The 19067-nt window shown below is 33.6% G+C and overlaps 1 protein-coding gene across 1 annotated transcript in view; it reads right to left on the bottom strand.

Annotated features, from left to right (window-relative positions):
- Window positions 1-6026: 6026 nt before the first annotated feature.
- LOC112603773 (zinc finger protein 442-like) overlaps window positions 6027-19067 on the bottom strand; it is an 88315-nt gene continuing 75274 nt past the window's right edge. Inside the window, exon 6 of the mRNA XM_025352509.1 lies at window positions 6027-7080. Within this exon, the coding sequence (XP_025208294.1) occupies window positions 6680-7080 (401 nt within the window). The 3' untranslated portion in view covers window positions 6027-6679. The remainder of the gene's footprint in view (window positions 7081-19067) is intronic.

The following is a 19067-nucleotide window of genomic DNA, read 5'->3' as shown; positions in this document are numbered from 1 at the left end:
TGTTTCCAGTGTACGTCTGGTTTTACCAAATGTTTCCACGGTGAAAAATTAAAAATAACAAATAAATATATTATAATATGAAAATGATATTTATTAATTACGAACCGAATATGCATATCTGATTAATTATTTTCATTATTGAATTCGATAATAAAATCTCATAAGAGATTGTCGTTGAATGGATTTAAAAAAATACATTTTTGTCTAGACAATATTAAATTTTGTGGAGTTTTTTATAATTTCTAGTACCTATTTATTTTGTCATTTTTGGCTTTCATATTTTTAATGTACAATACAATACAATTCCTGTATCTAGGTTTATTATTATGTACGTAGTACATATAGAACTACTTATAAAAATGTTATACATTTAGTACAGTAATATTTACGAGTTTTACAGAAAAAAGAAAACATTTTTATTTTAATATGAACGACTTTCACTCTCAATTGTAAATTGTTTAACAAAGTCACCTGTTCGAAATCATAACACACTTTTTTGATTGTTTGCTTTCTCGCTCGTCTCGCTATTTTCTAATCTTTATATTATAATCTATTTTACTTATTGATTGAATGAGAAGGTTGAGAGAGAAATATTAAACCGTTGTATTTTTTTAAACCAAAAGTACCTATACCTATGGTTATATAAATATACATTTGGGTAAAATAAAATTATTGAGTAGCTTATGGGTTTAGAGAAACTAGCTTAGACTGTACATAAAGTTATAAGAAAATAAAAATTAAATAGACATTTGACATGAATTTAAAAAAATTATTAAATATTGTAATGTATATTTAATTTTGAAATCAAACAAAAAAAAAAAAAAACACCATTTATGAATAATATTGAAAACAGGTACTTGCTTAATAATATATTAGTATTTTATGGAAAACGAAACGAAACGATGACCGCGTATGGTACTTAAAGCTATTTATGGGAATCCCAGTTTTAACATATTTTGATTATATTATTATATTCTCTGCCCATCTAAAATCATAAAATAAAAGAGAAAAACTGTCTCGTAGAGCCGGAAACGATGTGCTCAGTGACCGCCGTCTCGGTCGGTGTCGCATGCGGTGGCCGCCGATGGATATAAATCATTTGCCACCGGACAAGCTAATGTTCTATCTAATTTGGCAACGACCTAAGTAATATAATAATATTATTATACTACGAACGTAATTTGTGGTAAAAATAAAATAACAGTATTCACATAATAATATAATCGTATTCCTTTTATAACCTTATCTTATTAGATATTATTATTATTATTATTATATTATTACCACCGAAGAGGTCGTAATTCATTGGCGATGACTGTAAAACGAAAACAAAAAACAAATTTCACTTACCTCTCATGTATATGTATATATATATATATATATACATATTTTCATGTACATCGATAAGTAGACACCACTGACGCCGCGCCGTATACATTATATATATATATATACATATATGTGTGTGTGTGTGTGTGTGTGTGTTACAGCGGTGGTGTGGCCATTAAATAATCGTTAAGATGGGAAAACTATCGGCGGAACGAACATATCCTGTTAACGAAAAACCCATATAATGCGCGTACGAGTACCTATATATAGTATTATAGAAGATATACCACGTATATTCGTGTACAAAAATACATTATAATACGTGTACGAGCGAAGCGAGCAAGACGAAGAGAAGTGAGAGAGATTGGTTCGGTTGACTTTATTACGGTCGAGAAGGGTTGAAATATCGTGTAAACACGATCCGTCGCCGCCAGGGTAGGCCATTAAATCGTCAAGAAATCTGGGGTTCACGCGATATATTACACAATAATCACGTCAAGCGACGAGACTGATAGTACGAAAAACAAAAACAACAACCGTTGTCATACCTAGCTCTCCTATACCTGTACAATAAACCTACTTCGGCTATAATTATACACGTTAAAAATACTTTCGAAATGTGTTTATTTTTAATTTTACTATCTGTAAGCATGCGCGATAACCAAATTTGATGAACAATGGTAGTAAGTAGAACGTGATGGAGCGAGAGAAGGGAGCGTCCAGTGAGTATGTAGTAACACGCTGTGTGTCAACGATCTGAACTCCGTGAATTTTCAGAAAACAAACCTTTTTATCAAAGCTTTTTTATTATTGAAATGTCCTATGAATATTAATTATTTAAATATATTATTTTCTGATGTGATAATATTATAATTATCATTAAGTGAAGACAATAAGTCAGTAGAAAATTTCATGGATTTTAGCATACAATATTATACGCGTATCGTGCTTTTTTTTTTTTCTGATGTTTTATGTTTTTAAATTAAAAATAACAAAACAATTGTGTAGATATTTCAAATATAAAGCACAAACGAATGACTGCATGCGTATATCGCTTAGTAATATAATAAAAATATTAGGTAGTGCGCTTTGGGTTTGAATGTAGAGCTCTTCGCAGTATTCGATTCTAAAAAAAAATAATAAACAATAACGATTAGAGGCTTACAAACTCCAACTAAATTGATAAATACATAGCTTTTAAAAAAAAAATTAATTTGGTTGATTAACAACGTGGTTAGAGACCACGATTGTGCTATTATTATTGTGGTTTCTATATAGGTTTTTGTACGATTGTCTACGTTTAAAAACCAACGACCGCAGCACACAATACGCGTACTATATAATTCAATTAGTTTCTAGCTTTGCGGATTTCACGAAAATTTGTAGCAGCTTGCTGAGCCTTTCTTGTCCTAAGTACGCTATTGTAAATACTGTAACACAATATATCGCCGGTTTATTTTGTAGTTTTTCAGAGGTGTTTTCGTGCGAATTATTAACCGTCTGCAAATGGTAAAATAACGATTAACGCCTGATTTATAGCGAATTAAGAACAAATCGACAATTTAACGACCGGGAAAATTGCCCAACACCCGCTATTACCAGACAAATCCGAAAGTAATGATAACAATATAACTCAAAAAGGTATGACACGAAACAAACCTGCAACTATACTATTGGAATAGCAGCTACTCGGGAATATATCACACATTTCTGTTACATATATCAATACCTATGAGTCTCCTGTCGCAGTCGTAACAGTTCACGTTACTCTCATCTATCACCTTTCACACTGAACGCTCACTTTTTGTCGTAACTCGTGTATTGCAGATATCCATTTAGTTTACGCTCATATCATAGGCAGTTACGATACATTTCTTAAATATACAGTATAATATGCATTTCGCAATACTGCAGATCTGCAGATATTTCCCTTCAGTGAGTCGGTAAATTCACCTATGTGCTTGTTGCAATTATTATGTATTTCTTATGCAAATTAAACGCGACGTGCATATTATTTACCTGTAATATTATAAACAATAATAAACGTATAATTTATCGTTTTATGCTTTAAACACGCCCATAGTCGTTTTTGTCTGCTTTAGCGATTTCGATTAGTTTCGTTTAACACGAAATATTATACCATTATCACAGTCGTTAACGAATATTACGCATCAGGCCCGCCGTTCAAACTCGACTTCGTTGAATGACTTATTGCGACCTCCGCAGACGCGTTTACCTAATTTTGGTTTTTCGTGTCGTTCTATTACACATACCGTACATATTTTTATACAATATATATATATATTTATTTATATGTATAAACAGAATACAAAACGCGGGCTAAAACGTACGCATGACGATTTATGTCTCCTATTGTAAACAGTCGCGGCGGGTGTGTTGTATGTAAATTGTTTACAAAATATGTTAACCCCTGTTAATCTCCGTATTTTGCCGTCGTCGCACGTAAACCGTTTATTTTGAAATCGTTACAGTTAAGTCGTATAATATGTATTTTCACATACTACGCACAAGGGTAACTATAATATTATTGCTGCGCTTAGATCGAGGCCGGTTTTAACCGTTTTACTTCACTGGTCCATGGCGCACACATGGGTAATTTGAAACGGTGAATGTTTATTATATTATGTGTACCGACCACATGTTCGACGTTTCATTTTGCTTGTATTTTTTTGTAATAAGGCCATAAGGGTGATTGTAAACAAAAAGGATAAGTGATAGGTAATAGTAATAAAATTGCACTAGGTACTATTAATAATAATAAACAACAAGTAAGAACAAAATAAATTTTAATAATATTTGCTAAATAGGTATATCGAGGGCGGATAAGACCCTCGGACAGTATCTTAACAAATTAAAAAAAAAAACAAATAATGATCATAAAAAATTAATTCTAACAAAATAATTTAGACAACTTAAATTCGTATTTTGTACAATTTCTAAACGTAATGCCGTTAATGTTTGTAATCCACTATGTCACTGGCAAAATGTTAAATATTACAGCTATCAATGTATACCTACTATATGTATATAAGTGTATAACATAAATTAAATGATTAAAAGCAAATCGTGGGCGTGGTGAAAAATCAACATTAAAAACGTGACAAAACTAATATATTATAAAGGTAGTTAATTATGATTGATACGTACAAAACATTCAGTTAAATCCGTTTATTATATCACTGGTTTTGGTTTTAATGAGATCAAGCGATTTGTTCGCTTTAAACAAAAATTATTTTGATTTTATGCTCGAAAGCTTATGATCAAGTGGTTAGGATTATTATACTATTATATATTTTCTGTATAAAACAATAATGAAATGTTGTAACGGTTCTATAATATTATAGTTTTACAGTGGTGAAACCAAAAATACAACAATGTTTGGAAGCAATCTTTGGTTTATCTCCTATTACGCGATGAAAAGAAAAAAATGATATAAGTCGTGTGCAACATAACTATAATTAAGTGATTTCTGAGATGTATAGTATAGGTAAATGGATTATTTAGTTAATTACATATTTTTATCATTAAGCTAAAATGATAAATATATAAATATATACATATATATATTTAAAAGAGAGTTTGAAATAAATAATATTAAACGTAAACATTTTTATATGCATCTCTAATTAATTAGGACGAGTTGTGTTTACAAAAACTTTAACAAAATAACAAAAATATTATACATTTTTTATCCCACTATTCTTACAAAATAGTAATAATAATTGTTGTTCATATACATACGAGGAAATGTGTTTCACTATAGACTATATTATATACACATAAAATCATTAAATATATAACTCTAATTATTACAAGTATACTCTATAATTTAATTAAAATTTTAAATTTTAAATTAACATTACTAGTTTATATATATTTTTTTTTTAAATACACTGCCGGTAATCGATAAACCGGCGGGCGGTGGTCACTGGCCAACGAGCGTACGGTGTTTATCGGTTTTCCAGCGAAAATAGAAAAAAAATTGGAACATATTGGTCACGATAAAAGCTTAGTAATCGATTTTATTTATGAAATTCAAGGATAAAAAATTTTTTTCTCGTGACTTCGGGTGGCGTTTTAAGTCCGAAAAAAAACACCGAACAGTCATGTTTCTAAGTTTCTTGTACGGGAAATACCGACCGTGAACACCACACATACGTGTCGTTTAGGTAGGCATTATGATATTATACACTCCGATTATAATATTATTATAATGATAATAATAATATATCAGTGAGATATGTCAGTTTGGTCGATATGGGCGGAGGACACGTAATATAATTTATATATGTACACTATACACAGGTGTCGTCAAGAAATTTAGGCTAAGAATCGCGAAAAAAAAAAACAGTACAATGAAGGGCGAGTGTCGGCGGGAGGGGGGACGCGGGACCCCTCGGGGGATCTCCGGGGAATCGGGTCAATCATTCCGTTAATCAGCCTAGTATTGTGCGCGCAACGCAGCCGGGGGACACGACCGGATCATTAATCACACGACCGCAGACGATTAAAAAAATAATAATAACAGACGAGAGGAAAAAAAAAAAAAGGCGAGAAACGATAGATTTCATTATTGTATAATATATATTATTATCATTATTATTATTATTATTATTATTTATTAATAGTGTACGAGGAGTTTGCGCGGCGCGCGCGCGTGTGGGCTACTACAAACTGCAGCAGTATTATATTATTATTATTATTATTATATTGCAGGTACCATATTATTATTATTATTATTATTATTTGTTGCCGCTGTCCAATGTTTGCTTTATAGAGGAGAACCGTTGATATTACACACGTCGACGGGCGGCGGCGGTACTTACGCGGTTTGACCCGGAATGGCGGCGAGGTCGCGGTCGTTTGTCCGTCACTTATCCGTTCTTTTTGTTTTTCCTTCTATTTTCGAATGGCGCACACGCGTATGTGTACATAATAATAATATGCACGATAGTTGTATGATATATTATTATTATTATTATTATTTTCACTAGCGCACAATAGTCGTTCGTTAAGGTGTCATTGTGCGGCGACCGACGACCGAATTCCTACGGGTCAACTGCAACAGCAGCAAACAGGCGCTTGTTTCCGTGCAGAAATACCACGAAAAAAAAAAAAAATTACATATACTTATTATAATATGTACCTACCAATATACAAATGGAAAAAACTCACAAAAATCCCTCCTAACCCCCTCTTCACCCCGACGTCCATTTCTACCAACCGGCTCGACTGCCACAGCCTATCTCATCGCCAATAATAATAATATTATAATATTTACATGAAATTATTATAATATCATCGCGTGTGTAGTGAGCGCGCGCACCGATCACAAGGCCGGCACCATTTGCCTGCAGACCGGCTGTTGACCGTCGACGACGTACTCGCCTCCGCCGGCCTTTGGACCGGACACCATGCCGCCGCCTCCGCCGCCGCCGCCGTTCAACATCATCAGCTGCTGGTGTTTCTGCTGGTGTTGTTGGTCGACCCCGACTTTGGACGACGGATGGTCCATCAGCTGCTGATGCTGCGCCACCGCCGCCGCCGCGTTCTTGGGCTGATGCCGTTTCTTGTGCAGCGCCAGATGATCGGACCGGGCGAAACACCGTTCGCACACCTCGCACCGGAACGGTTTGTCGCCCGTGTGCTTCCGGTAGTGTCTGGTCAGCTCGTCCGACCGCGCGAAACTCCACTCGCACGCCGACCACGTGCACCGGTACGGTTTTTCGCCTGTAGACAAAAACAAAAACGCCGATTTAATATACGTAATATTACGTCCGAGATGATGGTAGCTGGTGCATAATATCATAATATACGTTTTATGACATTAGACGGGTACGTTATTGCAGTCGCGGTCGGTGTTATTATATTATACGTGAGCAGCGCGCAACGTTACACAAGACGACGTACATAATACACTTGGTTATAAATTCGTATGGATACACATAAACGCAAAGTACTTATAATGTACGGTGAAAACAAAGTGCTTGTATAGGATACCATTACTAGAAACTTAAACAATTACATATTATTATTTATAATAATGGTCTTATTCTTATTTTAGTTTCTGAACGTTGTTTTTAAATTTCTTCGTTATCTATATTATTATCTGTTATCGTCATTTTTTTTATGATGAAAAAATTATTGTGAATCACCTGTCATGCGCGATAGTAGTTATTGATGTTTATTTTGATATTTTGCAATATCATTTATGAATAAAAAATAAATGTATTTTATTTGATGCTTAATATTTTTTTTCTCAATGTCAAACGCATTTCATAATAATTGTTTACTGGCTTAGACGCTTAGTACCTACATATTATTCACATTTTTTTTTCCTAAACGTTTTGGTCGGGGAGAAGAGTATCTAAATGCGTATATCATGATTTGAATATTTTTATGACTCATTTTGGTAGAGATATCTATGACTATGCCTTATGTGCCTATATTATACTCATAAATCGCATTGCGCACACGCATATTCTATGTGTGTGATCTATCCCGGGAGTACTTCAATAATACGGATCGATCGGCACACGACATTCCATACGCTAGATTCATATCAATCATGTAGGTACCAACAACGTTTGTTTGTGTGTGTATGTATGTATTAAATGCTGTTATTTGTATGTATCTATGTATATGATTATTCGCCGAGGTGCGACGAGAAAGCCGCGTCAAACGATATGTAACTGTATAACATATACTGCTCACTCCTATTATATTATACACACATATCTAGTCGACGTTGAGTTGTTAAAAATATTTTCCTACCGAGAATACTGTATATGTATCTGTGTATATATTACATACGGTTCTGCAGCTCAGAATAATAATTTAAAGATATAATATAATGAGCGAAAAGCAAAATATCAGGACAAAGAATAAAATTGTAGCGTCTTGGTTAATAATTAATATACAAGGTTCTAAATAAAGTTGATTATTTATTCATTGCTCTATTTTTCCGTATTTGATACAGTGTTAAGCTGTTAGTGAAAGAAAAATAACATGGAAATGAAAGAAATAACAAAACTACTCGTTACAATAGGTTATGTGAAGGGACAAAGATTAATGTGATTTGCATACGTTAAGCGAAGGGACGCGGTAAAAAACAAAACTAGAGTAGCTATATTGAATGACAACCAGAAAGTTAGGGAAAACCTTATAGCCGACCCTTATGGTGTCCAAAAAAAAAAGAAAAGACGAATGAATCTGAAGTTATTTAAAGTCACATACTGGGGAAAAAAGATTCAAGTCTGTGACAACTAAGACTCTTACCGAGTTATGAAGCCATATTATGATAATATACTCCATGTACTAGGTTTACGACGAACAACAATAAAGGTAATGTATAATTTTTAAACTTTAATTTAATCTATATCGAATCAAGTCTTACTGAATATTGGAAACTCAGATCTCTATAGATATGGCGAATTCAAATGTTTGTCTTTTGTGGACACAAGACTCTAATTTTAGTGTAATTAATTCAATATTTGTATATACGTTGTTACGAGGATTGCCCGATTGTAATATTGGAAAATTGTGTATGAAATCGGTGGTATAAAATATGATGTCGTTAATCAGCTACACCAATACCTTCATTATTATATTAAACTGAAGCATACGTTTGTCCGTGTACTCATTTATATCGCATGCGCCGCGGGACGGAAGACGGAAAAATGACAAATTATACGCTTGTTTTATCGCAACCCACACGATAACACTATAGGCAAGTAATCCGTTTTCGTTTTAATTGGTCTCGATTGACTGCCCGCGATTTCGAGTAGGCCAACGACGACAATGAAGTTCGAAAAGCTAAAGACAAAAAAATTAACACACAGAGCACTACATGTATAATGCGGATGTGGGACGCTTCGCCGGGTAGTACCGCGAGTGCACTACATACATACATTTATATTGTATTATATATTATGATAATGTACACTTTGGTCGCGAATTTTTTCTCTCTGCACGCGCCATTGTCTTAGGACGTGCCGCGGCGGCGGCCCACGTTCCGAGTCCTCCACCGCAGTCGTTTATTATGTGTATATATCATTATTATTATTATTATTATTATGTATAGCGGTCGTCGGCGTGCAAACAATGTAACGATTGTGTTCGCATTCGGAACCGAGTGCGATCGGAGCCCACTCGACAATTTTTTTTTTTTTATACATGACATATGACATGTATATAATATGTATGTAAACGTAGAAGACGACCGAAAGGGATGAGCACGTCCTTGACCCAGCTACACCAACGGACGAGTCGACGAGTGTCCAATATAATAATAATTATGCGTATTATAACGTCATTAGAATAGCACGCGTACTATACGAATATAAGCATTACTCGCGATCCGATTTGCGGGGCGAAACTCATCCTCCCGTTGATCTAATACGTAAATAACAGTGAAAACAAATATCATATATTATTGTTATTTTTTTTTTTTTATGTATCGTTTTTTTATAATTTCCGCGACACGCAGTGAATAAAGGCTGTAATTATATAAAATCGCGTGTGTGATCGTTCGTATCGTCAACCCACAACAAGTGTCGGAAAACGTAAAGAATTTTTAAATAGTATTGTGCAGGCTCTCGGACGTTTGGCATTGAATTATTGACTTCCTCGTAGGTATAATCCATCGAGATAATAATATTATATTACGCATTAACCGCGCAGAACCGCGATAAACGGATCACTCTGCAGCGTACTATAGTGACGACGGCGTGACACAAAAAACGTGCGTGGGCGTTGAAAATAAAATAAAAAACCATCGGATGCTAGAACGCACACCCTCAAACGAATTTTCGAATCGTGCGGATGACGGATACGGCGATGACGCAGGGCGGCGCGTGTTGTCGCGATTCTGCGTGGCATATATAATATAAAATAATAATATACGCTCCGGTTGGCGCCCGCCTTATAACAACGATCTACATTACAATAATAATGGTAATACGTATAATGATATGTATATAGGTATATACCTGCATGCATGTACGAATCGTCGTCGCGCCGACATAATAATAATGTATTATATCGAAATAATAGAATCGATTATACTCTCGTGCATAATATATTATTTACCTATGGGCATTATCATAAACGACGACGGTAAAAAAAAAAAAAAAATTACAATAATAATAATAATAATAATAATTTGTACATCGTAATGACGTGTATAATCGTACTGCCGAGTGGCGTGGACGGAAGCCGACTCACGGCCCGTGAAAAACAAAAACCCATACCGTCGAAATTATAACCGCCGACAGCCCGGGCGCGCGCATGTAGGATAATTCAAAATTTCCAAAAACTACGACGACGACAACAATTGTGACGCCGTCATCGCGACGTCTCCTCGGCGTATTTTTCAGCCGTTTTAGAGGTACCTATTTGTAATTTATTTACAATTGCACATGATATTATAACACAAAAGTCGGTGCCTTCGTGATAATAATATAATGTCGTGCTGTGTGCGTCCATCTCTCGCGCGGTTGCACATAAAACGCATAATATTATAATGGTAATAATAATAATAATAATAATATCATGTGCATCATTGTGCACGTGCATGTATAGCCTTTAACATAGCGTACATTATAATGCCTAATATCCAAACCCCCCCCCCCCAACAAATTGTTGTTGTTATTGTTATTATTACTGTCGTCGACGTCGTTTATGTGTACATTATTTCGGTGCTACCCAACCAGAGTTCCTATTTGTGTATGTGTGTGTGTGAGCTCGCGATCGCGATACGCACTTTACACACACGACAGTTTATTATTATCATTACGCTTCGTATACGGTTTTTATTCATCTGTTTTTTTTCCGTCGTCGTGTTTTTATTTAGTTTTTTTTTTAATTCGTACGGCGGTTGACAATAATTCAACAACGTTTACGCGGTCGCTCGAGTGGAAAATTAGACCATCCGGCAACGATGGTGGCAGCGTATATATATATATATATATATGCTCTAATATACTACACTTACCAGTGTGTGTATATATTACTTATATACATATATATAAGTATATTATACGTGCACAACATGTATTAATATTATTATTGTTGTTATAACAGTGCGCGTGTTCCGGGTGATGCTATCGGAAAATTGGCCGGTCTAGTCCCGGTCCGGGGTTGATGAAAGTTTGACTGTGTTATTATAATATATTATTGTACCGTCATCGGGAGGAGGGGGAAAACTATATGAGCACAATACGCAACACCGTTCTGTGATGGGAGGGTAGAATTCGAAACGTATATTATCCACGATATATGCGTAATATTCTTAATTTATTAAATATTACGTTACGTACGCGACGGCAGATCTCTTGTTTCGATGGACTGTATTATAATAATATTTATTATTATGAGAATATTTGAAAACAAAACAGTTCGTTTAACCGTGATTGTTTTCGGAATACAATCGCAAAAATTGACGTTTTCCAAAAGTTGCCCTGCGTGGTTAACGAGAGTTATTGTATTAACGAGTAAAAGAAAAAAAAAACAAAAAAATGATTCATTCTCCCATCGAAGCGGATGCACCGCCAAATATTTTTTTTTGTAAGTATCTAACATAATGATAATACATAGGCAGGTATACCGGTGTAAGTCTATTATTCAATATTTTCATAAAAACGTGACCGTCACCCACAAAACACTTCGTGAATTTGTTTTTTTTTTTTTTGCAATATTATATGCAATTACACTCATCGTTTTAGCTATTATTCCAAAACAAAAAAAAAAAAAAAATGTTGACACATTTCTACGTTAATTATTAAACAGAACGTAATTATTGTATGGTAGGGATATCCATACATCGTTAATAGGTTTACAAAAAAATCAATAATTGAAAAGTCCATACAAACTTAGCACTATACTATCGGAAATTTTTATATTTACTGTACGACGATACTCTTAATTCGGCGACGAATAACACGCCTATACCGATATGTACGTATAGGTAATTCATAATATATAATTTAAGTATTGTTAAATACATATAGTTACTAAAAATACTATAATTTTGACTTAAAAATTAATGCCATAGATAGATATCATATAGATAAATAATTGTTATGTGTAATGTTCACTAATGTACATGTATTGTATAATTGTTATAATACGTATATCAAAAAGATAACAAATTCCAATCAATACAATATAGTGTAGGTACACTAAAAACAATAATAATTAATATTATATTAAATTTATTTACAAATCGACAACCAGAGTTATGCTATCACTCTATATTCGTATATATTTATATATTTTCATAAAAATGTCGTACCAATCGTGTTATAGTATATAATTGGTTTGCGCATTCTATAATCTATAATATACATAAAAATACATAACAGCTGGCGGATGATTTTCAAAAGACCAGATGCGTGAGTGCGTATACAGTAAGTACATTTTATTAATTTAGTCGCCGTTTAGTGGTTAATTTTTTTTACGCACACTGGTACACGCACATACACACGCATTATTGTTATTACTATTTTTATATTATATGATTACGCACGGCGCACATTTTTACAAAAAAAAAAAAATAAAAAAGGACACAGGGTCATTACCGGAATGTTAAATCAACATCCTACATACGTCTCTATTAAGACTAAGTGTTTCAAACCTTTTTCGGAGTATTAGACGAAATTTCATTCGCCGGCCTACACATGTCTTCGCCGTGTCTGCACCACGAACGGCGGCGGAGGACCGACGACAGCGGCGAAGGCAAACCGACAGATGGTGGTGTTCGATGGTAAATAAATTCTACGGAATTGGCGGTAGTGCGACAGTAATGCGAGTTTTTATGGCCGTGTCCGCGAGAATTAGCCGCGGGAATAAAAGACGGCGGCTTTTTCTTTATTTTTCTGAGAGTTATAATATTAACAGTTTTGCAGTTACAACATTATCTCGCACGCGTATATTATATTATACTGCACGGACATAATATATAACGCGATGTGGGTGTGTGTGTGTGTGTTTTCGTTAACGCCGTGCGTTATAATACCCAGTCACACGATTAAAGTCGCGAGCGCGTGCAGAAAAAAAATATGTGCACATCAAACGCGCCGAACGCGTAAAAAAATTTTCCTTCCATACGGACCAACGACCAAGAGTAAAATAAAATATGTATTATGTTACTGCGGTATTTTATTTAGGTGTTTTTTTCCACATCGACCGGAACCGAGTGGGACGACGTTGCACACCGCCGTGCTTGTATATTATGTTTAGTATAAATATTTAGATTACAGACCACAAGAACGATATTAATTATCATGTAATATTCAACCTTAAAATGAAGTCTAATAAAATCGTATTTTTGCACGCGATTTTAATGATTTTTATAGATCGCTGTATAGAATATATATATAATATATATATATATATGTGTGTGTGTGTATGTGTGTGTGTGTATGTGTGTGTGTGTAATATACTATATACATACTACAAACTGTCACGGTGTGCACATGTAAAAACCTCTCCAATCCGTGTACTTTTTATACATAGATGCCACAGTTTCATACACTAAATATGCGTTCACAGTACCGCTGTCTGTCGTGTCGTATCATGTCTAAAAGTTGAACTTGGCCCAACTTTGGATATCTGCCAGTATATCATACTTGGTAGTAAATAATACCTTCATGATAGCAACGATCAATCATAATAAGATAAAAGCCATACTAAATTATAGGTGATTATTAATAGTGATCTCGATTTAAATAATTATTTATTAGATAGTTAATATTTATTAATATTGATAAGACATCCTCATACCTATATATACTTAATATATAAATAATAATATACTGCAGTGAAGAAAATTATATTAATGTACTAAACATAATGGTTATGCGTAATTTATGATATAGAAAAAATGTTATCAACCCACTAACTATCAGATTTTAAATTCTATTAATTTCAATATTATTTAATTTTTTTAATATATAGTTAGATAAAATAAATATAGCTTGTCATGTTATGTCGTAAAGTTATAATTCTATCTAATTGTTATTGTTTAGTATTATTAATGGTGAGAATACATACTGTATAACTGCAGTATATATCACAACTTTAATTGCATCTAACCACTATTGTAAGTATGGTACCTATATAGTATATATTATCTAAGTTCTTAATGCATTTGCGCAAATCATGTACGGTTGTATCTTCGAAATAGGCTGCAAGTGTCCATTCTGTTTTCCAGCCCTCATATTCTATTTTCACTTTAATTTGTGTTATTATATTAAACGACATAAACATTAATCCATATTACTATATAATTACTCAATTTTTTAAATGCATATATTTGATTGTCGATCTAGTTAGAGGCCTCGCTCTTCCCGACATAAAATTTTTTTTAATACGCCACTGTGAAAAAGTGCTAGCACATAGTAATATAATACACCCTTCATTTACATCTTAACGGTCGTATCACTTGAGACAAAAAAAAATTAACAATTTATTATATAGATTATATATATTTACCCATGACATGGTTATTATAATAATCAACGGAGTAACAAAATACCGAATGTTTCTGAACACGGTTGGGAGTCGCGTCGGTCAGTACTACGTGTCTCGAATTCATATTATGATTGCATATTTTATTTATATACCCGCTGCGTGGAAATATATACGTCGCGTAAAAACATTAATTGTTAGATAAGTATTATATCTACAGAAAATAAGCTTTTCTTTATATGTAACGAGTGGGACATAATAAATGAAAAAAATAATTTTTACGGCTATACAATAATTATTTTACATATGAGGATATTATTATTATGCTATCCAAGTATGATAATAATATGTAAGTACATTACTAAGTATACATTTAATATATATAAATGTTTATATAGTTATTATGTCGTTAGTATAATATAATAATATATATTGAATTATCTTTTAATTTATGTACACAACACATTTGTATGATACCGTATACAAAATAAAAGCATATCGTTGTATACCTATATTTAATATTTTCTTGCTTTCCCGTCTCAATATTAAAGTCCTATAATTTATAACCAAATAAATACAATTTTTGAAACTGTTGTATAATAAACATGATATAAAATAATTGTAAGTGTAATTTTTTTAACGCTTTTATAAGATTTCATAAGATATTATCGCCTGTAAATAATATATTAACGTAAAAAGATATCCTCTACGGAACAATAATAACGATCGAGATTAAATAAAATCGAGGGCGGCATTAAAGTCTCCACGCCTTTATGTGTACTATAATATACTGTTGTATACGCCAATCAAATCAACGTACTTAATACATTAACGATCAAAAATATATTGAAATACTTTATTAACACTCTGCGTCTGGTGGTAACCGAGTCACACGATCACATGCATCACAGACCCCTTTCTATGGTCATCCAGTTATCTTTATATGATAAATATATTGTTTTGCTTACATTATGTTTAATATTATTGTTACCTTACTCTAATCACATTATGCTTAAAACTATAATATGTTGTTATATTTAACTTATTGATTATTGTTTTGAAACATTATTACCTATGGTCGTTTTCTTATCCTAGTTTTGAAATGCTGACATCGCTTATTATTACATATTTTGATTAATGTTTTATTACATATGCTTAATACGACAATACTTTAATCATAATATAGTATATATATTGTGGTCCCTCCCCGTAAAAGCCGCTGCAAATCGTTATCAATCATAATTCATAATACACATTTTGATACCTTTACTCGGGCTTTTATACACAATATAAACTTGTGCGCGCACCTAAGTACACGATGAATTTCGCTGTTCGGCCGAACATTTAATGCCATTAAGTTTATACACCTTGTTTACATTTTCATACCGGTCAGATGCGCGCGTATACATAAATGCACTGCAGCGATTATTATTACTATAGATCCTCAAGTTTGATACTTAGCGTGCGGAACGAGTTTTTCCACTTTCTTACGGCGACGGCGTCGTCGGCGGCGCGGAGTCGTTCAAATTCAATTAAACGTTGAAAAATGCTCTCTACCCCCTCGTCGCTATACAACGGCTATCGGCTGGTGTTATTTATTTAATGTACAGTTTAACTACAACAATAATACGCGTATCGTCCGACCGATTGTGCGTTTCATTTATATACTATTTATTGTATATTTTTCAAACGATTCGCGCGTTTATGAATCACAAGCGTAAAAAATAAATAATAAAATACGCGTTTACTATGCGTGTATACGATAACTCTCTATGTATAATTATTATTAGGTATATAATAAGTGTAACTCGCGCGCGTGCACATAAATCTCGTCGCGTGCTTTTCGTTCGTACCTATGTATATATATTATTATTTTTTTTTTTTTTCATAATATATATTACGTTTTGTGCACACCCGATGAGCGTCCGAGAACCAGTGCGCGTGCGCATAATCGCGTGTGGGCGCGAAATTATACTCGGCTAAACCATTATTATCATTATTGTTATTATAATAACGATCTAGATTAAACGACTTGATGAGATTCCAATCGGCTGCAGACAATTAAACTTACAACGGTGTGCGTTTTGCGCCGACGAACGATGCATATCGATTTTAATTGTCCCCGAGACGTGTCGTATAGTCGTATTTTGTATCAGGCCATTTGCCACCCCATTTTGCTGCTGGAGCAGCGATTGCGACGGTCTTGTTGCATTCTTTTCTCTATACCGCATGCATCAGCTTATCATTATAATAATATACGATTTTTCTTTCACCTCAGAATTATTTATCGCTAGGGTTCAATCGCTGCTGCAGCTATAGCGCGTTAGAGACGAAAATAAATTTATCCGCCTCGGTCATTAAACGAGAATCGGTATTCTCAAACGTGTACATGATATAATATTTATCATTTAATATAATATAGTAATACCGCAGCACAAACACGAACGCGTGTCGAATTTTAATGGCTAGCTTTTAATGAAATGTCACACCTTTAAATATACATATTTATGGACGAACCACGAACGTCATAAAACGACCGTTTCCGATTTAGGATCTTATGATGATGAGTTGTAGACCGGAGCACTTTAGTTGGCACATGCACTAATCGTACACCGTTGCAGATAACTGTCCTAGAGGTTAATTAATTTCAACAGTTTATCGAGAAACAAAATTTAAGAGCTATTAAAAAACGACAACAACAAAAAAATAAAACTACATAAACCTAAACCAGATTTACATTAGAGTCCGAAAATATATAGAACTGTACACCGACAACCTTACATCGTTTAAAATGGAATTTATTAAAACGGCCGGATCATCAAAACATATTAATACTATATTACATGCGTTTAATGATGTATTTATGCATATATATTATGCATAATACGGTTGTATTATATAGGTTATTATAATAGACTTATCCATCCATCCAGATCGAGATATTATACAGCGGTATACCGAGATATAATAATGATAATAATAATAAAAATCGTATATAGATTTACAAACTAATATATTAAAAATGATAATATCGATAGAGGTGAACGAAGTGGTATATCTACAAAATATATTACGTTTATAATAATTGAATATACCGATTTTTGTATACGAATTGCATAGTTTTTAAAATCATTGAGCATAATTTAACGATTAACAATCACTGAAAATAGTATTATTATTGTTATTGAAAAATTATCAAATCATAAGTGGTATTTTGTTCCACTTATACAATAAATATATAGTATTATATGGAAACCCGGCGGTCCACTTCTCAGGTGATTCACTTTACGACATCGCGTCGAATTACGTTTCTGACGCGGTATTATCATGATTCCGCCTGCGCAGATATATACTCAAAAGGGTTCCGTGACAAACCGGCGACATAAATAAACATGTATTTCCTAAAAGTTTTCTCGGAGCAATGTATTATGGTCATATACGTAATCCTACAGGTCTAAGACCAAGTCAAGCTATTACTTCACAATTATTGATATCTCATAAATCATAATATATTCTTTCTACAATAGAGCCTACAAAATTTCACCAAAAAGTGAACCTTTACTCTTCGATACAGCATATCGCTTAAATTCTCTGTACATGACATAATATTTCGTTTCGAAAATATTGTCATCTACATGCAGGCGATACAAAGACGTCTGAACCGTATGATTCATATTAAATTGTGTCCTACACTCCTACCGCCCCGGTAATAAAATTGACTAAAAACTAAGCGGAAATCTCATTATTCAAACCTTGTTATTTATCGATGTAAACGGCAAACGGTAAAAGATTGCGATAACCCATAGTATGATATTATAATCATCGCGTGCAGCGGCAACCGCGATGCAAGGTATGCACTGCAAGCAGATTCAGTGGACGAAACGCACAAAGTATATTGAAACATATCGAACTCTAGCAGGAAAATAATCCTGGCCGAGGCACTATACAAATAGGTACATAATATAATTATTATAATACAAATATTAAGCGAGAATACGTAAGTATACGTAGCTGGAATGCCGTTAATAACCGCGCAGAAAAAATGGTTATGTGTCTTACACGCGGGCCACATCACGTACCTACCTATGCATAATATATTATTATACATACGCACGCCGTCGATACACAATGCCAAAATTATCGGCTTCCGATCCACGCTATAAAATAATAATAAACACGCGTATATATCATTATATTATTACTATATACCGACTATACGCGACGCGATCAATATCGTGTACAGCACA

This window comes from Melanaphis sacchari, unplaced genomic scaffold (genome assembly GCF_002803265.2).
Source record: "Melanaphis sacchari strain LSU unplaced genomic scaffold, SCAv2.0 Contig1112_pilon_pilon, whole genome shotgun sequence".
Classification (NCBI taxonomy): domain Eukaryota; kingdom Metazoa; phylum Arthropoda; class Insecta; order Hemiptera; family Aphididae; genus Melanaphis; species Melanaphis sacchari.
The sequence above is the reverse complement of the archived record's forward strand: the minus strand, read 5'-3'. Positions and strand labels throughout refer to the sequence as shown.